We start from the raw sequence: 24,254 nt of genomic DNA, 5'->3' as shown, positions 1-24,254 counted from the left end.
AAACAAAACACCACAACCAAGCCACCCCATCGCCAGACATACATTAAGCTAGTTTGACAGCACCATTGTTCAGCTGTCCCATTGTCAGACCAAAAGATGTATTCAATGCTACAATGTCTGCTAGCAAATAAACAAAAGACTACATTTTTCAAAGCGGGGTGCCAATTCTACAATAATTCTGTGTGTATGTGCGTGTGTCTGTGTGTCTCTCTGAAAAGAGTAGTCGATGCTGGCCCCCCACTAAACCTTGGAACATAAGAGAATATATGTGTAATCCCACATAAGGGAGCATTAAGATATTTTTAAAACATCTTCAAGTGGTAAAGACTAGGTAGAGCATTAGAAACTATTTACATAGGCTAAGTGAAAATTAAAGTGGTATTTAGGGCACTAGCTCTAATATGGAGTCTCCCTGAGCTTTTTCCATGCTTATTCCATGCCCAGTGCATAATAATGAAGCAGGCAGATATATTGCAAAGGAGGTGATAAAAGAAATACTAGCTCTCATTTAGAGGTAAGAAAAACAAAAAAAAATAATTTTTTTTCCTCCTTGTCCTCTCTGTATATTTGTCGTCATAAATGAAATGTGCAATTCTAACTAGTGGAAAATGCTACTTGCACACAGCAACGCCTGTCTTTTCATTTAAATAGGGAAACTACTTAATACACAGCACGGTTATAGTTGCAGCGGGCCCAGGCAACTCAAAAGCACGCATTAAAACAAAGGAGACAACATACCTTAAAAGCAGCTCCTCATTTCTCATAGTAACAGCGGATTTGGGACAGCGCATGCTTTCTGCACCGATATTCTCAACAAAAGCCAGTTCAGAAGTGCGCTCAAACATCAATGCCACAGTAGCTACTCACTAATGGCTACTCTTTCTCTCTCTAGTCAGACGCTGAGTGGTGGAGCAAAGGGGCCCCTGCAGATTCACTAAGCAGAAATAATCCTCTCTGACAAGTTATGTTGTCTGGGCATATTTTACATTAATGCACTGTGCTGCCTATAGGGGTCTTGTTTGCGTTCACTCTAGCCTAGCTGGTGTTAGCTCTCTCAATTACCATCCAAAAAAAAATTAACAACACCCCCCCACACCCCTCCTCTAAAAAAAAAAAAAAAAAAAGGAAAAGAAATTATATATATATATGCAACTGAAAGAAAAGGGGTAAAAATCTATGGGCAAACAAGGGAAGGCTTTCCCCCTCTGGAAGGATGCATGTTTGATATGGATCTTTTGTTTGCCCTGTGAACTAGTTGAATACAGTGGCAAACAGATGCTGTGGCTCGTGAGGCTTGTGTACTTTAAGGGAATTGGGTTAGAGGCTCGCTCTGGGGCTCTGGAGTCGCAGCTGGAGCTCTTGCTCTCTCCCTCCTTCCCTTCCCTGTTCAAGGCTGAGTGGCTTTATGGGACCTGCCAGCTCACATCAGAGAGACTGGGGAGTATTAATGCAGGCACCTGGGGATCTTCTTCAAGTTTTCAGTTTTTCTTCACAATTTTAACCCCTCCAAAATTCCTCTGATTTTAACCCCTCCAAAACACAACTCAGTTACCAAGTAACTGAGTTTGCTCTAACCCAGTCCCTTACACTTGGCTTTGGCAGAGCTCTCCCAGACTGGAAAGGGCATTGCATTATTCAATGATTCACTCACTTCCTATGTATGAAAGGAACTATAGTGTGACACTGATTTCTGGGACACAGTCTCTTTGGCCCTACTTGGGAGATCCGCTGCATAATTTGTACAAACAGGTTGTGGTCTTCCCACTTGCCAAGGTAGTCAAAGGAAGGTTTATTTTCTCATCTTTGTTTCAATTTTTGCTGGGTAAATCTTTACACTACGCAGCTACTTTTGAGGCAGGAGGATGGTTGCGGTTTTTATGTTATTTTTTTTTAAATCTACATCACATACTTGAGTAGGTGCTTCATTAGTAGATTGAAAAAGTCAACAAGACCTTGATGCTTTTTCCAGTCAAGGCTTCTCTGCACCACTGTGGCAGTAAAATGCATCTTTAAAATTACTGTCATTTCCTCTGAAGTCCTGTTAACATACAAATGTGCAAAACTCAATAAACACAAAACATCCAAAATCGACAACTAGTCAAAAGCCCAGTAGGAATCAAACACACCAAGCTATAGATCTGGACCTCAAAACTTGAATTCAAGCTTCCATAGACTCCTGGCTATGTCTGTGCTTGGCCTGAACCTCTTTTCCTACATATATTTTACTGCTTTAAAATTTACTGCTACAGTATCCTGATGCAGTGCTACTGCTTCTAATTCCTTAACAGAAGGCTGGCATTTAGGGACTTACCTTTTTGGTAAACTTCAGTCTGGGAATGAAAGTAAAGAGGGAGCCATCACCAGTATAAATACACTGATAGCAAGATCTTGCCTTTCTGATAGCAGCTGTAAACTTCTATTAAGGTCATAAATTGTTTGCAACAGAAATGATCATTTTGTTCTACACTTCTTGCTGAGTACTGTGAGACCGCAGGATTTGTTTCAGTCATTCGGATAGAACATCTGCCAAATCACCAAAATGCAAGTTAAAAACCAAGCCTAGGCATAATCTACTTTTAATACTGTAGAGAGAAAAAGCTGAAGATGATAGTTTGGGAAACATGGGTATCATGAAGGACTGCAAGTCAAGACAAGACAGGTTTCAATTAGCTTCCTTTTCATCTGCAAAACATGACCAGGATTCTAGTTGCTCTTGTAATAAAAAATAATACATCATTTTAATGATTAGCAATTCAAACCAATTCCATGTTAAATGTCATGCTCCAAGGTCAACGGAGACAACATAGCTTGTACTTCATGCTAAAAATATCTGAACAGTCATGGAAGGCGGCCAGGAAAATACTCAACCAACATGACAAATCCCATACCTCCTGCCCCAAATACTAAATCCATTACTACCATTTCAGGCATGGCCACCAGCACTCCAGATTCCTCCTCCTTCAGTGTTCACCTCCAAATGACTTGGGCCCAGCATAACTCACCGTGACGCCTGGGCTGCTCCAGACCAGTCTCGTGCTTGTGAGACTGATGTATGAGAAGCAGCAAATACCAGAGTATGCTACAGAATATACAGCTGAACAGGAAGTGTCAAACAGTCTGATAAACTGCTACAGTTTTCCAAAAATATGGCAGGGATCAGCATCTTAAGACACTACCAGCTGAGGGAACAAAGCTTTCTTTTGAGGCTGGAGTAGAATGGCTCACACAGAGCCCTTTGGTGGGGAATCAATGGGCTTCTGTTGGGCAGCTCCACGCAGTTGCAAGTTCTTGATCGTTTCTGTACTTAGAAAGAAGGCAAAGCAGCAGCAATAGGAAATAAAGTGAAGTATTATGGAAGGACTCATCTATGACCAAAGGAATAAATAAAGAAAAAGAAAATAAAATCCACAAAGCAGTAACACTGACAGACAAAAAGAACCTACGCTTTCTATCACATAATGAAACGTCTGACAGAACATCTGCAGAGGGATCACAGCTGCTAGGAATAAGGGGGAATATGAGTATTATTTTTCAATTTAAAATGTACTAAGCAGGAGTGCCTTTAAAATAATATGGCTAACAGGAAGATTAAAGCAGATGAACAGGGCTATCTGGCTTCTTTCAAGATGAAAGTCCAGCTGTGGAGTTTAAATTCAACATTTAACATGAAAATTGATGGTAGATTCATAACTGATATGTACATATTGCAGAATGTTCTGCCCACGTTACATATAGTGGAAATTTAGTAGTTTCATTGCCCCGTACTTAATGTAAACCCAAACCTTCTACGTATGGCCTACAAGTTTGCTAAATAATTATGTGATGTTGCACATCCTTGAAAAGCCACAGGAATACCAATCATTTACAGAGGCGAAATGATCAAAACTTCCGTGGCAAACCAGTAACAGTGAGTGATTTATATCAATTAAAAATATGCCTTCTGCCTTCTACTTCAAATTATTCTTTGACCATTCCATTTGTTTACAGTATTTTAAAAATATTCAGAGGCCAAAATACAATGCCATTTTAGTACACTAAACAAGCAATACTACCAGTCAAGCAATGAACTGCATATCATGACAGAGGAATGGTGTACAAACGTCCAGGATAACAGCCCAAAAATCATGAGTACAATCATGAGAGGAATTGAAAGCCTTGATTTGTTTTCCCATTTCACCACACATCCTTATGTCAGATCTTACGCAAGCCAATTAACCTCTTGCTCACATCTCCATCTTTACAATGGAAAAACCCGATAAGCTCCAAAGCAGTGTGACAGTAATACAGAATGGCAAAAACTATATAAACCAGTGTATTATTGTGAGTCGCACAAACATTTAAAATGTCTTCTCACAAGGGGGACTTGCAGGCTAAGTCTCAGTTATCTGCTGTTCTGTGTAGTTATTTAGGCTCAAATCACATTGGTTTTGTATAGGTGTGAAAAGCTACTCTTTAATCTGATAGCATTTTACTGTTTTAGATGGCTAAATCCCACCTTTGAAGTTGAGCAATTAGTCTAAGCTAGTCATCTAGGGTTTCTCTATTGTCAGCGAGGAGAGATTAGTTGTACTAAAAAGCATTACCATCTCTCCATTGACTACAAAGGGATTAGATCCCTAACTTTTAGATACATGTATTAGGCAAGATGAATCCCACCTACATGCCTAAAGTGAAGCTGAGAAATAGCATGTCTCTGTTTCAGCATGGAGCCTTGTTCTTCACAGCACTTCCAGCATGCTGGCCGTGCTGGGACTGCTAGGCAAGAGCAGCTCAGATACCTTAAGAACGTCTGGCACTTCCAGAAGTAGCTGTAACCTGCCTGCAGGCCACCTACAGCAATCAAGTTGTAGCTAGGCAAGCCTACCAAGTCTGAGGCATACCTATACATTACGCCTATGTAAAGTTTGAGGTAGAAGGGAAATTGGCCTCCACTTCAGAAGCAAAGCAAGTGGAGGCTTTCCAGCATGCTTTGAGAAAGCAGACAGTTCATTTACGTATCTCCTCCTAAAATCTTCTAGAAAAATGAGCAACTCATTGCCTGCAGCTCTTATGTTATTAGAAATCATGGAACACGAGACCAGGTGTTGGCAGAACAGAGTACTTCAGACCACTTCACTGGTGAATGCGAGTAGCAAGAAATGGGCTATAACTCAAAAGGCTGTATCTCATTAGGTTTTACCTTGGCTCTTATTGAGGTTTTTGTTAATTTTTATCTAAAACAAATGATTGCATTTTTGTCTGTTTCCTCTGTTGATTTGGGGTTTTCTGTTGCTTTTTATACAGCCTTTAAGATACTTGTACATGGGAGATCAATTTTAGTCCCAGACTCCAGCAATCTGACATCTAAAATACTAATTTTATCAGGAAAGCAGTAACCACATGGTATTAGACAGTCCTGCATTTGCTATTTGTGTTAGGCACATACATACAGGTGGAGGAATCCCTTTACTGTTACAGGCCATGAAAACACCAGACACAGAGACACAGTTCCTCACCAGTAAGTGCCTTAATTCAATGTCATGGTAAAACCATATTGATCAGCTGTAGAAGCAGTTGCATGTGTGCAGACTGTGCTGTCTTCAGGGCAGATACTAACTCTGTATGTGTTCTATGCATTATTCTTACCCAGAGTACCTGCAGGTGTCATCTTTGTGGGCAGGAAAAAGAAAAATATTTTCAAGCTCCTGCAGTAGACATGCAGCAAATCATAGTTTTTTGGTATAAGCAGGCAACAAAAACAGCCTAACATTTGCCCACATCTCCTTTTGTCTGTCTTAGTAGGTCTTTCAGCCTATGCCTAGCTTTCCTATCCGAGTCATGGGGGTAGCCATTACTTTCAGACCTACAGGTAGGTCTGGATGGTGCAAAAGGTCTTTCCTAGCCTTACATTTTCACCCGGGAGCATCCAAGGAGCATCGTGAAAATTAAATAGAGCAGACAGAAAACACAGAAGTCCAAAATGTTGCATAAGTGCTGAAGATTAGTATTTGGGCAGCAGGAGAATAAGAAGATTTGTATTTAAAACATACAGCACAACTGGTATCTACTGTTTCTCTCCATTCAAAACAGTGTGCGCCGCCTCCCTCTAGTATTCAGCAGTGCTGACTCTGCATCTCAGCATCTGGAAGACAGAGGCACCAGAAGGAACAACCTCCTCCTATTTACTTGAATGATGGGCTCTGGTGCTTCCCTCACCGTCAACAGAGAAGGGGCAAAACCTGCAGCTTGTGCAAATCACAAATTCTATCACATAAACACATATAAAGTGTGCTTTTTAAAGACAATACATCACTTGAAACAACTTGCGACTGGCCAGGTTGTGATTGCAGACATGGCTACTCTACAAAGCAAATAATTTATTTGGAAAGATCTACATGTCATAAAAACATCTGGCCTGCAACTAAAGGGAAGGAGGAGAGGAGGAGAAAGCTCATCAAAAGAGCAAAGAGAAACAGAGGAGGCAACAGAGCACCAGATCTCAAAGAGACAATAAAGAAGGGAGCAAGAGAGAACAAACACAGCTGGTTATAGAAACATTTATTTTCTGATTTAATTTAAAGTCTATTTAAGGTATAAGTAGAACTTGCTCTGTCTAAACAGGAATATCTTCATTTTACACTTGTAGTAATGCCAAGATAATCACTTCTAGATGTGCCATGTGGAATATCAAAGGCCTCGTGCTCTTTTGAGCACCATCTAAAGAATGTGAACCTGCACCATATATACAAATGTATAAACTGTGTTTATTAACAGATACGAATGAAGGTGGAAAATGGTAATAATTACAGATGAAAATTTAATGGCTGCTCATCCTCAAGTTAAAATTAGAAATAGAACCACATTTAAGAGTTTTATCAAGCCTATTTTAAAATGATCTTATGGTGCTCTATGCAGAAGGTTCATTTCACAAATCCATGAAGTGTATCCAACACTGGGGGTGAACATGGATATTTAAAAACAAAATATCACCAGAGAAAGGGATGTTCAACAGAAACTCATGTAGAAGTGAAAATAAGGAAAGGGTTCAGTTTCTCGGATGTGGGATCTAGATGAGTAGATGACTCTAGATGAGAGCATCTACCAAGAGAACCTTTGGCAGTGAAAGTGATGTGTTAAATGGACCTTACTCCTACGCTATCTGACATGAAATACAGGCTTATTGGAACAACTCATCATCCATCAAGTTGCCTGTAAAGGTAGGTAATATGGCGTAGTCCTACATGGAAGGGAAAGAAACTGAAAGTTGTGTCATCCAAATCAGATTAAGTGATCTCTGGTTGCAAATACTGGTTGAGAATGCTTGATTCATTATCTGATAACAGTCAGACTTTGAAGAAAAGAGTATTTACAGAATATATATTTCCTTTCACATATGCTCTGAAGGGAAGGAAATGGATCAAGTTCTACATGGCTGGCATAAAAATAAACCAATAATTATAAAATATGTTTTTATTATTTTATACATGAATTAGCACAAACACTTGTTTCAGCAGCTTATACCCTCCCTAATTAATTTTTTGAAAATAAAGGAAAATTTTGAAAATAAAGGAAAAAAAAAAAAACATGTCACTTTTTTAATACTTCAAACTCCCTATCTAATATGTTTTATCCAAAGGATACTCTTCCTTTCTATCTTCTCTTTTTTGTCTTTAAAAAATCTATTAGCATTGATTAAAAAGAAAGAGCTGGCATATAAATCTTCAGTTAGATTTATTACACAATACATTTTTCTTTGACCTTTCTCATGTCATCCGGCACTTGACTGTTTTGTGCAAGACGTTAAAAAATGACTAGAGTTTTTTGTGATTCTAGCACTCAAATTCACAGAGTTTCATAGGGCCTGTGGTTCAAAGTTAGCATGTTGATTTGTGGGGAGAAAGAAATAAATCAGACTCTGAAAACACCCAGAAGACGAATGCATTTGCAAATCCTTGATGAAAAATCTGGCCAAACTGAGGTTCTAGGCTACGGGATTCCTTAAAATGTCGGAGAGTCAGTTTTTGAAGAGAAAGGTCTTCTTACCAAAGAGATGGTCAAGGGAATCAAGTGCACCCTCAGTAAGTTTGCATATGGCACCAAGTTGGGCTGTGGGGGCTCTGGGCAGCCGGGCCGAGGGGCCGAGGCCAGCGGTGTGAGGGGCAGCGGGGCTCAGTGCCGGGCCCTGCCCGTGGGGCACAGCAGCCCCCGGCAGCTGCGGGCTGGGGGCAGGGGGCTGGGAACTGCCCGGGGGAAAGGGCCGGGGGGGCTGGGCACAGCCGCTGGGCAGGAGCCCCCAGCGTGCCCAGGTGGCCAAGGGGGCCAGCAGCGCCCTGGCCGCTGTCAGAAGCGCTGTGGCCGGCAGGGCCGGGGCAGTGCCCGTCCCCCTGTGCTGGGCACCGCTGCGGCCGCCCCTCGGGGCCTGGGCTCAGGGTCGGGCCCCTCAGGGCAGGGGGGACGCAGAGGGGCTGGAGCGTGTCCAGAGCCAGGCAGGGGCTGGGGCAGGGGCTGGGGCAGGGGCTGGGGAGGGCGGCGGGGGGAGCTGGGGGGTCATAGGGAAAATTTATTCACTGCGAGGGCAGTCAAGCCCTGGAACAGGCTGCCCAGGGAGATGGTGGAGTCACCATCCCTGGGGGTATTTAAAAGACATGTAGACACTTAGGAACATGGTTGAGTGATGGACTTGTCAGGGCTAGGTTAATGGTTGGACTCAATGAAGGTTCTTTCTAACCTAATCGATTCTATGACTCTTAAGTTCAAATTTGCTTTTATTAGTCTGTCACATGACTAAAAATTAAACATACTTTTTAAAATAGTGAGCTACCTAGGGAAAACACTGCTTAAGGATATCGTGGCAAGGCAGAGTGTTAAGATACAAAAATCTTGCTGAAGCAATGGAAGCAGCATAAGAAGTAGAGTAAGTCCACTGCAAATAGCTTTTTGCCATGGCAGGTATGCTGTTCCCACTAGCTCAAATGCTTTAGTGGATGATGTAAGCATATCCTAAGACACAGAGGGAGAAGGGCTTAAGCAAAGCTAAGCTATCTGAAAAAGGTACGATCCCAGTTTGTGAACAAACTGGATTCTAATTCCAAGTCCCAAAGTGACTGCACTTGCGTGACCAAACTCTTTGTATAGCAGGTTCCTTCAGACATGCTTTGGCTTGGTTAATGCCACTTAACTTTGGGGACTTCACAGAGAAGTCCAAAAGCATAATCACCTTTGGCTTCCAATTAGTTCCAATTCAACCCACCATGAATCTCCCTTTGTCTAGGCAAGAAGTATAGGTCAAGTTGGGTCAAGCTCACCATCTCAGTTAAGCTTAAATAACTGGATGAGAAGTCTCCATGTCTACTTTGTCCACAAATCTTGTTTCCAGAAGATTATTTAGGCAATGGATGCAGACCTGGCAATGGCATCCTCTCTTGAAATGGGCTGTGCCATGCTGCCCATGGCTTTTTCTAACCCTGATATAACAAAGATGTACGTGGACTAAGGATGTACATGTGGCAGCTCCAAAGTGCCTTGAGATTATCCTCTGCAAAAAAGCAGGTAACAAGACACTCACTTTCAGACACATACCATGCCACACAACTCATAAATGCTTTTAATTCAAAGAAAAGGGCTTAAGAACAGCCATATAGATTTTACCTACCCCCTTACCATAGCCAAACACCACCAGACTCCTCAGCGTCTCATTTCCCGTAACCAGATGTTCAGACACCACTTGTCAAAACCAATTTCTGTGTTTCCAGCAGTGGATTTCCCACAACACTTACCATGTTGCTAGCTCACAGAACTCTCAGGAGACTTTGTGACACGAAATGGCAACGGAGGGAAAGGCTGGAGGGCCAAAGGGGTGCAACAAGGAATTGAGTCGTTTTCCTAAATTCCTACCACTTCAGAGCTCAGTAAGGTAACACTGTGGAGCTGCACAGAAAACGGTGCTTTTGGGATGTCTGTCTGTGTTCCTGAATGATTTGGCACAATGCATGATCAGCGCACACAGCCTTGTGGGACCCCATCCACGCTCAGCCAGACACAGCCTTTCAGTGCTAGCAGCGTGTTCAGTGCTTCAGCAAAACCTGTGCTCTGATCTTTATAAGTGCCAAGAAGTCAGTTAAGGTGTTTACATATTGCAACATTAAATGCTTGGTAAATTGCCACATCATTTTGTGCTTTCAGTGTTCCCAAATCCACATCATTCATCTTTCTTCTGCAAGGCCAAACCCTGCAAAACTTAGTGAATGCACTTAACTCCAAATTAACACCCTGTAAAAACAGTTCCTCCCTTCTTCTCATACACTGTTATATGTAAAATCTACACCCAAAGTTAATTTCTTGCTGACCTTGTGCTGATTAATGCAAATTAAATTACATGCTAATTGCCCCAAATGGTTTGCATGCAGCCCAGAAATCAGTTCTTTTTGCTGGTGGTAAAATACATTTGTGATTTTTTTACACAGTGGTTACATTAAGGCATTGTTAGTCTTCAAAAATCAAGATGTTTTTGTAGCACCTTTTAGAAAGAAAAAAAAAAAACCCAAACAAACCATACCCAACCCCACTTAAAAAGCATTACTAAGTTCTGATCCAGTCTTGCAGAAACCTCACTTCTACCTCGTGGGAGGTATTTTATGGCTCGTTCAGAGCTCAAGCTCCAAGATGTATTTTACAAAACCTTGAGCCAGTTTTGTTAAACCCATCACTCCCTAATCCCCTTGTGCTTGTCAGCAGAGTACACAAGCACTTGATTTTGGACATCTGATTTGATAAGGGGTGGGGGAAGAAAGGAGGGGAGGACTGCTATTTTAGATAGATCCTACAATATTCTTGCAGTTCAAGACAGAACAAGGAATTATTTCAAACAATAATACTGGGCAGAGATGCTCTTAGAAATGTATTGTGTTCTAGGGTATCAGGGTCGTTTCGGCACTGAGTCTGAATCCCAGTCATCAGACCTGATATATGATGGTTTGCTCGGGCTCTGGTTGGCAACTGGCATGGGGATCAAATCCAACAGCAGGTAGTGCTTAGCTTCTTGGCAGTCCCTGGAGAGACCGCCGTTTACAGTACAAATGCATTTTGCATTTATATCCAGCAGCAGGGATAAAACTTGATTTATGTCATGAGGAAGCTAGGGGAAAAAAGAACTTTAAACATGGTGTTCTCCAACAGAACAGTGGTTTCTTCTTCACAGGCTCTGCTGCAGTGAGTAGTGACACACCACTCCATAGTTTATCCCAAAACCGGCAAACAAGATTATGCTCATTTTATAGAAGTGGCGACACAGAAATGTTAAGTGAATTGCCCAAATTTATGCATGCAGCATGAGGCAGAGCTGAAAACAGATTTTGCTGAGAAGAGCAATGCACTTAGATATTATTCCCATCTGAATACTCAAGTCTAGAGAGGATTTAAGTCCTTTCTGCCCCATTCACAGGCAATAGATGACCAGACTATAAAGGCACACACCAGCTACTCCACATGCTCCCAGCCACACAAAACATCCTTACCCTGACAACAGAACATGAGATCTGGCAGCAAACAGCCCAACTTCCACAATACCAAAGACTATAAAGGTTAGACCATAGAAAGAACAATGGAGGTTGAAGACACACATCATGGTCATTCCTGTTCTAGTCATTCAAAGACTGATCAGGTAGGATGAACTGATAAAAAGATGGTGTATGCACATGGTAAGCCTTAACTGACCTGATGCCTAGGAAATGTTCAGTCGTTTGGTTTGTTTGGGGTTTTTTTTGGTTTCCATTTTTGTTCCATGCTTGATGCTATTTCTCCCTTCCTTCCTAATACCCATGTTCCTGTTTGGCCTCATTTCAGTAGCAAACCTCCTTTCTTAGACATTCTTGACTTTGACTTCTACTACAAGCTGTGGCTGCCAAAATCCCAGCCCCCTCGCGCTAGAGATAGTAGAATTCACTCGGTTTTAACCGTGAGTTCAAAGTCAGTGTTTAGGAAGCTTAATAACCAATACCTGAGTTTATAAATCTCCTCAATTCAGAGACGAAAGTGTGACCACCACCACCAAGAGCTCTGCCCCATAGCACAACCCTAAGGGGGCTTGTGCTGTTGACTAATAAAAGTATTCCCCCTCCGAAGTTTTTCCTGAGCAGAGATTATCGTGTCACACTCTGTTAAATTAGGTGTGATGGGTCTGTCGTTAGGATTACTCTGTAGAAGAGACAGCTTGGAGGCTGCCAGATTCATTAAACATCTTCAGTGGGGCTTCATGGGGGCCTTTCACTTACCCTGAACAAACAACAAACACACCCTTTGTGCTCAAGAACAAAGGGAGTTTTTGCACTTTTGTTTGATGTCAGTCACAACTGGAGATTAAAGCTGCTGCTCTGTGGATTTCAAAGTTGTCTCCCCACTCCAAAGCTGCTCCTCTTGCTGTTTGCTAGGCACTTCAAAAAGGTTTACAGCTAAAAAACCCCAAACAGAACAATATTAATAACAATCAGCTTCAGAAACATTACATATTTTTGGCATTTGAATGCTTTTCACTCATAGATACAACTGAGGAAACAAAGTGCAGGCTAACATATGCGGAAACTGTGTCTTTCTTAATCGCTTGGCATCAGGGATTGGAAAACTCGATTTGTAAACAAGAATTTCTGTGTTAAGACTGAAGCATGGTAGGCTCTGACCCACTGATAAAATATGTAGCCCAGCTGAATCTGGGTTTGGGGGAGAACAGTTTCTCTTTTCCTAGCAAAGGACGCAAATGGAGGAACTTGTATTAGCCTCGATAAAACCCAAGTTACGGCTTCTCTTGCATGCTCCGATGTGAGTGAGAGATGGAATTTCATTCGTATATACTACAGACTGCTTGATTTTGGATGCCTTTTCTGAAATCTGTAGTATATACGTGTGAACAGCCATCTTTCAGCAAAGGCATCCAAAACTAAAGCAGGAAGATATCTAAAGGAAGGTTACACCTCTCCCCATCTCAGAGAAAACCCAGCACACATGTAACAGGGCACACGTAGGGAGAGTCCACCACCTCCACATGTCACTTCAGGATATCTAAAGCAAAACAAGGTGAGCTGCTATAAAAGCTGCAAAAATAAGAATAGGTATTGTCCAATTCAGGAAAGAAGTAAATCACCATCAGGAAGTCAAAAGAACTCTCTGAAATGTCACAAGGAGCACCCAAACATAATGCCTAGATTGTATGGGAACCTCTGTATCCCCTCTGATCTGTAGGGTCTAATAATTTACATCCTCATCTGTGATGCAGAGGTCAGCAACTGCCTGTCCTCCCAAAACAGCCTGACACACTTACGTGTAGCAGCACAACTCTTCCCACCTGTGAAGACAGGTTTTTGCTTTGTTTGACTCTCCCTCTCCACACCTCCAGCTACAGAAGTCAATCAGATAGAAAACAAATGATAAACTAAATGGAGTTAGTTACCTAAACCCTTCAGCGCTGTCAAGAGGTGGATGGGATCGCTCTGAATATAAGAGTTTTCCCCTTCAGCCAAGATGTAAAACATCAGATGGCAGAACAGGAAATGTGAGAAGGAGCCACAAAGGCAAGTGACTGATGGAAAATGCCTTTCAAAGCAAAGGATTAAGTGTTTCTACAGTTTACCTGTGCAAGAAGGTGAACATTTTAGTGCTGCTGGATGTAAACTCTCTTTGAATGGCTGCATCAGTCTGAATTTATGTTTCTTATAATTCTGCCATAATCCATCAGTAAGGAAAAAACAGCTCTGTTTTCCACCTAAAATAATAGATTTCATGAAACATGGTTTGTGTGTTTTCTTCTCAAATCATCTTTCTGTACTGAGTTTGAACTAGGTGCCTATTCAATCTTCTAGATCTTCCTCACATTGACACCACACACCCCATACATTTATTTCTTAGACAGTTGAGCCATATGACTTGGTACACACTTTTAACCCAATGCCAGGGCATGGCTGAAGGGATAGCATAGAGAAATGTGTGTAGTGATTCAAAATCTGCTAAACCAGAGCTTAGCCAAAGTACACAAGTGGATTTGATTTCTCATTTAAAGCCCTTTCTGTTCCAGTCATGTTTAGAAGTGTTGAAACTGTCAACAAATTCTGACATTTGGAACTTCTTCTGGGGCCCAGCACAGCTCTTACACTACTCTTTCAAGAAATACCATAGGAAGTTTTATAAATCCAAGCAATTTGGGGACAATTGGACAAACCCTGTGATTTGAAGATGATTTTTGCTTGCCAGTTCTTACAGTGGTCCATCTGATGGCACCCAAGCATCTTATTTAAAGCATCTGATGCTATATAAAGAACAGGCTACAAAACATATTTCAAGATTTTCCTGTTTCACCGGTTAAGTGAAGGCTGTAAATTTAACAGTTACTCAGAGGCCCACCTTGCTACGCTGGCTTAGTAGTCCCAGTATGAAAGGATCCAATTATTGCAAGCAGCAGTAAACATGGTTAAATCCTTAATTTTCTGTCAGCAAACTCCTTTGGACATAAATTATGCAGAAAGCCTTACCAAAAGTTATGTGCTGATGTAGATTGGTAGCACAGCACTTTAATACGCAGCAGCCCCAGCATTAATATTAGGTTTGCTTTAAATAATGAAACAAAAATAAAAGTATTTCCCAGAGAACACAAACCATAAAGATGTAAAGTCGTAGTTTGGGCAAGAAAACAAGTTGAGTAGTTCAGAGAATCTTCATAAGCACTAAGCAAGCAGCCAGGGGATGTACTCAAGGGGTTTCTATTCCACAAGAGCTTTCCCATTCATTTCTGTGTAGTTTAATACTAGAGCTGATCATGTTGAAGTTCATTGTTACAATCTAAGGCAGAGTTACAATATGCAGAGTGCTCACTTGCTGCAGATCTCTTACTGTACCAAAATGTCTTCATCTCCTTATTTCCAGCTCATAAAGCTACACCGGGAGGGAGGGTGGGCAAGATTCTACTTACAAATGGTACCATTTCCCCAGAGCAGCTGTTATAGGTAAGGCACTACAAAGTGTGCCTAAACCCAAGTTGCCCACTGATGGCAATCCAGGGAAGACAGATGGCAAGTGGAAGAAAGAAATGAGAACACATACTGTGAGGGTCGTATACTGACAAAGTCAGGATGCAGCCAGGGAGAGCAGACAGATCTGGTAGGAAGGACACACTCTGAGACCCCACCATTGAAATGCTCACTGGGGTGGAAGTACAGTAGTACTGGCAGAGACATTCTGCAAGAAGAAGTTTTCCAAGACCATGTATGATTTCTCTCATTAGCTTCGTCAGCTCTTATTGCTTCTACCCCACTGCACTGCTAACCCCTGAGCATAGGATACTCATACAGAATAGATGAAAGCTGGCACCCAAAAATCAAGTTCTGTGTATCACCAATGCTTGGGTAGCCTTCAGGGTTGGCCAGGTGACTGTCCCTCTAGGCTGAAATGCCTATGGCTAGAGAGCATCCAACTGCTCTCTGCTTTATCAGCTCTCACAGCTGAAAAGAAAAACTTGCCAAGTTTAAGTGCCTGGATGGAGGCACAAGGCAAGGAAATACAGAGACAACAGCACAGCATGGAAAATCCAGTTCTTGGCCTATAGTGCCAGGTAGAGTAAAAGACATCCTACACTTTTCCAGAGCCTGAAGTTCATGCACCGTGAATCAGTTGAAGGAGTCAAAGGGTTCTGGCCTCGAGGAAAGGGTTATCTAACATTTTATAATAGCAAAGAATCTATTCTATATTCTGCCCAGCACAGTTCAACTTTACTACACTGCAAAGTTCTTTGAAGCCCTTGACCTCGACTTTCTGAAACAGAAGAAGAACAGAAAAACATACATTCAAAACAGATTATGATATTCAGCTGCTCCTAGGAAATTCTCTATGCAGCACCAGTAGATCAAATTATTTTCATTATATCATTTGGTCACAAAGAATAGTGACATAATTAGGGAGCTAAATAGCAACAGTTTCCTTCTGGTAAATTTGCTGTAGCTAATTTTGTTAATAAGACTGATAATTGTTTTACGCTCATTCAATATGTTAAGTTTACCTAATACTAAAACCAATCAGAACCTTTAAATTAATTTTTGTTTCATTTCTAAAATAATCAATGTCATTATTAATCATAAAAGGAGTGCAGAGTCAGAAGACGATAAATCTCCTTTGGGCTTATTTGACTTTCATATTTATGGTTTGGATAAGGTTATTATGAAGGAATTTTCAAGAAATGATTGAGGAGGAAAGGGAGGAGAGTGAGCTAGAAAATACTGTGCTTGAATGCTGTGCTACTATCAGCTTCAGCAGAATGTATGCAAACAGTTTGATTTCTTCCAGTTCTGCAAACTTAAGCATGGTGAAAGTGTTCAAAATAAAACAAACTGTTCATACTGCCAGGCTACAGAGCCCTAAGATGTACAATTTCAATATGTTTACGAGTGGTTTTACAAGAAAACAGGAGAAGAGATCTGGGGCATAGAACTGATGGGATTTTGCATGCCTGGCACCAGTGGTTTTGCCTTTAAAGCATTAGAAAAAAACACTCACTCAGACTACAGTTGCCTTTGTTGCATTTCTAGCTTCACTGCAAAAAAAAAAAACCCAAAACTACAACACAGCAGCTATTTTAGCTACACTTCTATGTCTCAATATATGATAATGTGGTGAAACGTCCTAGATAAACGCATCCAATTTTCACATAGCCAGTGTTGCTTGCCCACATCACTTTTTACATGCTTTGACAGGATAAGGTCAATGCCCATTGGCTGTGCAAGGAACGGAGAATGTCATCGGTGTGGCTATTGTCATAGTAACGTTCCAACTCCGCTTTGGGAGGTGGCAGCCCCTGGTCACCATGCAAGGAGCTGCATGCTCACGGGCCCACCAGTAACTCTGTGTCTTAACAGACAGGACAAACAGTGCTTTCAGTTTCATGCAGCACTGTATTTTACTATTGTCTGGAAAGGGAAAACACATGGTATGTTATGCTGTGATCAGAGGTAATCAGAGGGGGCTTTTTTCCCTAGAACTTACGCCTTCTGCTGAGGAGGATTTCAGTAACACCTGAAAGCCATACATGCCCGAATGTGGATCTGAATTCTGCCTTTATCTTCCCTCGGTTACTCAAGTAATCTCCCACACTTCAAGATCTATGAAGTGCATGGCAGATTTTCTTCTGTATTCATCCCACCTGACCGCTGTACCCACAGAAACAAACCGACAAAACCCAGACACCCCCTCAGCACAATCTGTTACAACTGCCCACCGTCAAATACCAAACAAATGTTTTTTGAACATATATGATGGAACACATTTCACTGATAAAATACACAACATGTGAACGATTAAAACAGAAATAACTTCAACAAAAGCATCCTTTGTCTTTCCTTGTATTTTTTAAGAGACAAACCTATCGAAGGGAAATGTTATGATAATGTATTGCCATGCTGAGTTAATTGTCAATTGCAAGTTACTTAAGTGTACTTTAATTATATGTTTAAAGCCTTATTTTCAACTCTAATAGCTATTAATGGTAGGAAGAGAAAATGAAACCAATTTTCCCTAACTTAAAGTGGAGCTGTATTAAGCATAAGTGAACAAAATTCTAAATATAACAAATTATTTAGGTATTTCAGCTAATGGGAGCCCACACTGTCCATATTTTAGTCTAGCTATATACTACTTTCCAGGCAGCACTTATATATGATCATGCAGTATCAAGTATGTCAGAGTTAGGGAAGTCAGATTCAGTTCTTCAAATGGTATGAAATCATTCCCAAAGACTGAGATGGCTGAACTGAAGGGAGAACAACATTCCCAAAGGATTAATTCAGTATGAAAACCCAAGATGTTAAACACGGCTTTCAAGGATTCCTTTCTCCACAGATAGAGAACTGTGTTTCCTAGATAGTTGACTCTATGGACACAAAGCCAAATATAGCTTTCAAATTCCTAAGAGCATTTGAGACATCTACAGTTAAGCTCCAGAAAATATTTTTTGGGTGCCAGAAATTCCATCCCCAAATAATTTCCATTCACTTCAATTGCTCTACTATACTTTGCAACACAAATCTGCTCCCTTTCCATCTAAATGCGTGGATTTTGCCAGTCTGGTGTGATTTAAAAGAATATTACAGTCTTGGATCATCTGTTGTCCCTTAAGTCAAGAAATATGACCAATTTAAGACAGAAAATTCATTAACCTACCTGGTACCTTCTGTCCTGGAGATGCCGTGAGTGTCAACAACTAATTGAAAGGTGTTTGCAGGTTATTCTAGAAAAGACCTTCTTTCCTAACTCATAAATCAAAATAAATAAGATTGAATCTTTTATGGGAGACAGCACAGATGACAGCAAGACACCTTCCACAGTCCCATGCTGTTTTTTTAAACCTAATAATTTTATTAAGGTATTTAAGTGTCAAATAATTTGATAATAAAACACACAGAAAAAATTGTTAGTGATATGAAAATTGGCCCTTGTCAGTCATTACAGGTTCAGCAACTTTCCTTTACAGGACAAAAAAAAACAAACAAACAAACAAAAAAAAACCCTGTACTTTCATTACTGATTTGCTTCTTGCATTAGCACTTCTGTAACAGGCCTATGAAACCTAATTCCTTCCTATTCCATTTTCATTAAGAAAAAAATTGCAAGTCATCTTCTTTCTCTACCTTGGGAGCAAGGTACTCATTAAGAAAAGCTGTTTCACTCAATCATCAGGTTTCAATATGCTTAAATTAAGCTACTCCTAAATCTTACAACTATACATTTCAGCAAAGTCACTTGAAAGAGGAAGATTTTTAATGCCAGGGATGCTGCAGTGTTAAATCTCCTTTGTGACTATTTTGTTGTGCAAGATCCCAGAAATGGGTTATGAACTTGCCAAATGTCAACACGTGTTCTTGTTGATGGATTTTTAAAGCTAAGTTTGGGGTTTTTTTGCTTTTATGGCATTTAAAAGCAACCTTTGTATAGCATCAGATAAGCTTTATAACCAAATGTCTCTACATCTACACATCTGAAAGAACATGTTTAGTTGTTTGTTGCCTCCCTCTAAACAAACAACATAAATAGAAACCTCTGGTACAGTGCCTCTCTTATTTTTTAAAAAAACTTCCAAAAAGAAAGTAAACCCTCCAGAACCTGAACAATCCTACCACGTGCATGTATAATGGCACATGCTCAAGGCAACGGCGCCTGGATGAAACAGTAAATAATGAATGTGAATTCTAGAAGTAGGGACAAGTCCATGTGTGGTTTGTTGGGGTTTTTTTTCCTTGGGAATAGGACTCCTGTGCTGACTACTCTGCTTATGTACTGGAAGACAATATTTGTGGCATATATATTCCCAGTTCTCATTCAGATGAATGGAGTAAGTAGTCAAGCACAAGACTTCCAACATTAACTCCTAAATTGTCCTTCACTTTGGTGGGTCTCACCTGAGCAAGAATTTGAAACTTGGATAGTCATGTCAAAAATCTGGTAGTTTTGTTAACTAAGCTTTTCAGGTCCATTTGGACTCTCACTGGGGTGACGCTGCAACAAAATGGGTCAAAACTCCAATGCCCCTTCCCATGGGAGTCTTTAGCAAAAGGAGAGCAACTTCTACGATCTCAAGAGAAAACAGCGTTCCCACTGACTGGTGTTATTACCTTTAAGCCCTTGCCAAAAAAAGCTGCAGATTTTCACTCGTGGATTGAAAGAACAGAAGAGAGGAAAGAGGAAATGTTATGCTATGTAAACAAATACTCTACCTGAAGGGGAATAAAAAAAAACACTAAACCTGCAGTCAAATATTTACACTTGTGAAGATTCAGGCAAAACATCAAATCAAGCTGTACAGTTAAGAGCCCCTTTCTCTTCCTCTCTTTGCTTCATTCTGCATGTCCTTTTCTGCTGTTCCTTTCTGTATTGAGAGCTGCAGCTATAAAGAAAGATCATCTGTGAAGCCAAAGAGATGGAGCTGGTGGCTGACTGGCTGGCTGGGGACCCGAGGATGGCCAAGGGTCATCCTTGGGGAAGGGGCTACACCAGCCATGCTGATCCCTCTGTGAAAACCATTCATATTCCTAAAAACTGATCCAAACTTTTGGGGACCTTAGGTCGTTTTTTACCTGCTTGTATGTTTTATAAAGTTATTTAAGTATTTGGAAAGCCCCATCATTCCTTTAAAGTAAATACTTTGTAAGATCTGATTTTTTCCTTGAATTTTGTTTTGCATGGAAAATTAAGTCCCAAATCTTTTGAGGTACATCAGATTGCATTTCAGCTAGACATTTATTGCAGAAAAGGTCTGGAAAGAAGATGCCTAAAAGATCAGAGTCTTCTTAAGCTCATTCTGTATAACCTCTGTGCATCTGATAATCACAGTAACACAACACTTTCCTGCCTCAGTCTGTGCCTACCACCTAACTTCATAGTAATTGCTCCTCAGCTGGGGAAAAAAATAGAGCAAACTACATGGTATTATTATTTTAACTCAAAGGCACTAAAATCAATATTTCATGATAACAGTATCAAACAGCTCTTGACAGAGGGTTATACTCCGCTTGACCAAACCAGCAGCATTATTTTTAAATTGCCAGAATAATTTGTTCTGGATATGTTTTTGAGAAAGGAAAGAGTAAACAAATATTTCCAGTTGTTTTCCATCACAATCTATTCATTTTCCCTATCACTGCTACTTTTAAAAACATCACCAAATAATTAAAACTCTCAAAAGAATATATTTAGAAGACTGTCACATAAGAAGATGACATCTTACAGAAAGGGACTTCTCTGTATATTCAGCTAATTGATAGTTTCCATACCATCAAGTCTGTCTGTGTGTTTTATTCTGAAACAAAAACTAATTTCATAATAAGCAGCTAGGGCTAGAAATGAGTTTCAGTGGGTCACACTTAATCCCTTTTCATCTCTCACCAAATCAATCACTTGCTTCAAAAAATACTTAATTGCCAAAACAAAACAATTAGCAATATCAAACAAAGCATTTTCTTTCCACACTCTCCCTCTGGTTCATCAACATTCATCTGCCTGTCTCGCAGATTTTCAGATGCTCTGACCATCCATTCCTGTTAAAGATCAATGAAAGAAATAATCACTCAGAAGATCTGAAAAATCAGGCCCAACTGGGCAGTCCTAATTAGCAGAAACTTCTGAAATACTGTATGTTTCAAGAGTTTCATAAGAACCATGTGCTGCATAGTTGCCACACTTAAAAAAAAATAGTTTTTCTTTTTATTTTTTATTAAAGGAGAAACAACAGCTTTATCCACACTACAGAAGTTAGGGATGAAATATCTATCAGAATGCTGCTCTGGATAAAAGAGCTGGAGACATACACCGATCTATTTTTTTGTGATATAATTGATGGGATTTTCCATAGAGCCCCAACAGGCACAAAAGCAAAAAGAGACCAGTAACACCAGCTGCCCTACACGGTGCACAAGCATTCAGCGCGGACATTTTGCCTGATCTACATTGCCTAGCCCCAATCTGAATCCTTCCCCCGCAGCATCCTCAGATGCACCTGCAGCAGGAGCAGCTGGTAGCTCAACACCCCAGATTTCTCTTTGCAGAGCTGAATAGCTCACAAGAAGAAAGGGAGGCTGCCCTCCCTCCTCCATCTGCAGTAGGGACAAGGTTACTGGATTTTATTTCACATTGCCTTGAATAAACTCACACCTAGAAAGGGCACCAGCACAATTTGGGCATCACATGGGCAAAGTTCTGTGTTCAATTTTTCCTATAAGCATTGCAAAGCAGAAAACCCTTTTCAGCACTGAGATAATATTATATATGATGGCCCTTGCTCCCACTCACACACATATCCACTCTCTGTTGCAGACATCTTATACAGGGAACTGAACATAGGTGTAAATTCTTCCCTACAGCTGCTTTATATTCCAGAGAGACATAAAAAGACTTTAATGTAAAAGATAATCGCTCTTCTCATTCCCACACTCGTGTGTGTATTATATGAGCAACCTCCTGTGAAAAATGTGTTGTGGATGCTTTATGTGATGATAGCTTTACTTTTACCCATAAAGCAGCTTTACACCAGTGTCAGTGATTTTCTTGGATATATTAGTTTTATTATCGTAGCCCTCACTGGCCCTACTCATGCACAAGGATCACCTCAAAGACCAAAGGGCCTGCAATCTTCCTTAATTATATCAGTATAAACGACATCAGAATTTGGTTCTGTTGCTTCGTTTCCCAGCACACAGTTACTGTCAGTGTAGGTAACTTTTCACGCCAGTGATTCTTATGCAATAAAATTCAATGGATTTATTTAAGTTCAACAGATTTTAATATTATACTTTCAAGAAAGAAGCAAGTCTTTTTCTTCTGATGTGTTTTATTTTGTAGTAAATGGGCTGCCACACATCAATTACAGCAATGTAATCAATGTAATCTTTTCACCTTTTCTGGAAAAAAAAATCCTAACCAAACAAACATCTCCCTCCTGGAAAGCTCTGATCCTCAATAGAAACCCCTGAATTTATGTTCCCCCAATTATTCACAGTTTATCCAGGTATCCAGAGACTCCACTATCCATGAAACCAAAGGGAAATTATACAGTGATTGACTTCATAGCTACCGCAATTTGACATTGTGCTTTTCAACCTCCAGGGTCTCAATTCTTACTTGAATTACACAGATTAAGTATAATGGCACTAATGAAATCACAGTCAGTTTATAGAGGTGTAAAACTGAGAACAGATTCTGCCCTAATACTCCACCAGTACAAAGGCATGACCCTATCAGTAGAAGCTGAGCCTCATTCTGTAACTGTTGTTATGTGGTAGACTAAATCGCTTTCAGATTGCACAAACTCTGGTTTTAATTTTACTAATTTAGATGGATATAAACATTGAGGCTGTAAAGAGAGATTTGTATCATTAAATATTCTATGATTGCTTAAATTCAGTTTAGAAGGTGCATTAGATTGTTGGAAGCCACCCTTAAACGAAGTAAGAATAATATATGTAATGCATCATCACACCTGATGGTTTATATAATGCAGCTACCCATTACTTCAGATTTTCATGGAGTTAAAGAAAAAAACCAACCAGTCTCCCCTTTTTACTATTCACTTAATTGCTTAATATTTTCAATAGTCATTCCCTAGATCTTCTCATTCCTACCTGTAGCAATGAGGAGCAAGGCAGCCTATATTAATCTCATTCAGGCATCACTTACTGCCACTTAATATACTTGCATTCTAGATAAGCAAAAGGGTTTTGGGTCTGAAAGACATCAATATCTCATTTTTACCTGTGCTCCAAACATGAGGACCACCACTATGGAGGGCTAGGAATAAAACCAGCATAGAAATAACAATTTGGCCTTTGGTCTGTTACAGACCCTTCTCCACTGCAAGGTCTGATTTTTGCTGTAACTTTAAAAATATGTCCCTGAAGCATGAACCCCAATGAGATAGCTGCAAAAAACCCAAAGCTCACTACAGAATAGCTGCTGCAGGTTATTGCAGGTAGTTCAGAAGTAAATCCAGCACCAAGAGAGTGCAATTCCAACGTAATCACAGCTGGATTTGTTTACTATGTCCCTCTCTGTATTTTGGTGAAAATGACGTGGTGAAGTTTGTAAAACTATCAAAAACCATAATACTTTAGAAAGCAAGGGAGCAGTCCCACGTATTGTGGCTGACTTCGTAAAGTCTTACTTTCCCCTGATACGTGTTGACTTCACTCACTGTGTTGCACTCCCCAGGCTTTGATCCTGACAGCATCCCTCAGAACCAGGCTCCCTAATTTCACCAGATGTGTGCATACATTCATCTTCACACTGTTGATAAAGTACATGTCTGTTGTCTGAATCTGATCTTAGATCTGCAACTTCTTTGTAGGGCAGGTTCACATTATAATCATGCAAAGCACCTTAGAAACAGTGTTTAGATGAAAGAATTTTTTTAATAATTAATTCTGTCTATATAAATCTCCTACATCACTTGTTAAATCAGTGTATTAATTAGCACTCTTTGTGGCAGTTTTGCAGGAACAACAGTTTTCTCTCCCTGGCACCCACTCTGACAATGTACACTAGTAGGCAAGCCTCATTCCTCTGCACATCCCGCTGTCCTGTGACTGCACCTCCAGACCAGCTAGCAATTTTGGTTTAGAAAACCACAGCACTGAAAAGCAATGCAATTAAATGTCAATGCTCAATTAATAATTGGTAAAGATTCACCAGGGTTTAGTCATATTCTTCTTATGCCTCCACCTGCAGCTCTCCAGAAGACAGTAACAGTCACCTGGAAGACACTA

General features: G+C 40.4%; 1 protein-coding gene across 6 annotated transcripts in view; it reads right to left on the bottom strand.

Moving 5' to 3' along the window:
• CELF2 (CUGBP Elav-like family member 2) overlaps nucleotides 1-24,254 on the bottom strand; it is a 376,863-nt gene that overhangs the window by 259,008 nt on the left and 93,601 nt on the right. Inside the window, exon 1 of one of the 6 annotated variants that reach the window (XM_080392051.1) lies at nucleotides 739-891. The exons of 2 other annotated variants lie outside the window; for them this stretch is intronic. In XM_080392051.1, coding sequence (XP_080248177.1) covers nucleotides 739-845 — 107 coding nt within the window. In that variant the 5' untranslated portion in view covers nucleotides 846-891. Of the gene's footprint in view, nucleotides 1-738; nucleotides 892-24,254 lie in introns of those variants that run through there. 3 more of the 6 variants (XM_080392040.1, XM_080392043.1, XM_080392045.1) reach the window with 3 other exon arrangements.

Source organism: Falco punctatus (genome assembly GCF_963210335.1).
Source record: "Falco punctatus genome assembly, chromosome: 6".
NCBI classification, from domain to species: Eukaryota; Metazoa; Chordata; class Aves; order Falconiformes; family Falconidae; genus Falco; species Falco punctatus.
Note: the sequence above shows the minus strand (reverse complement) of the source record. Positions and strands in the feature narration are given on the sequence as shown.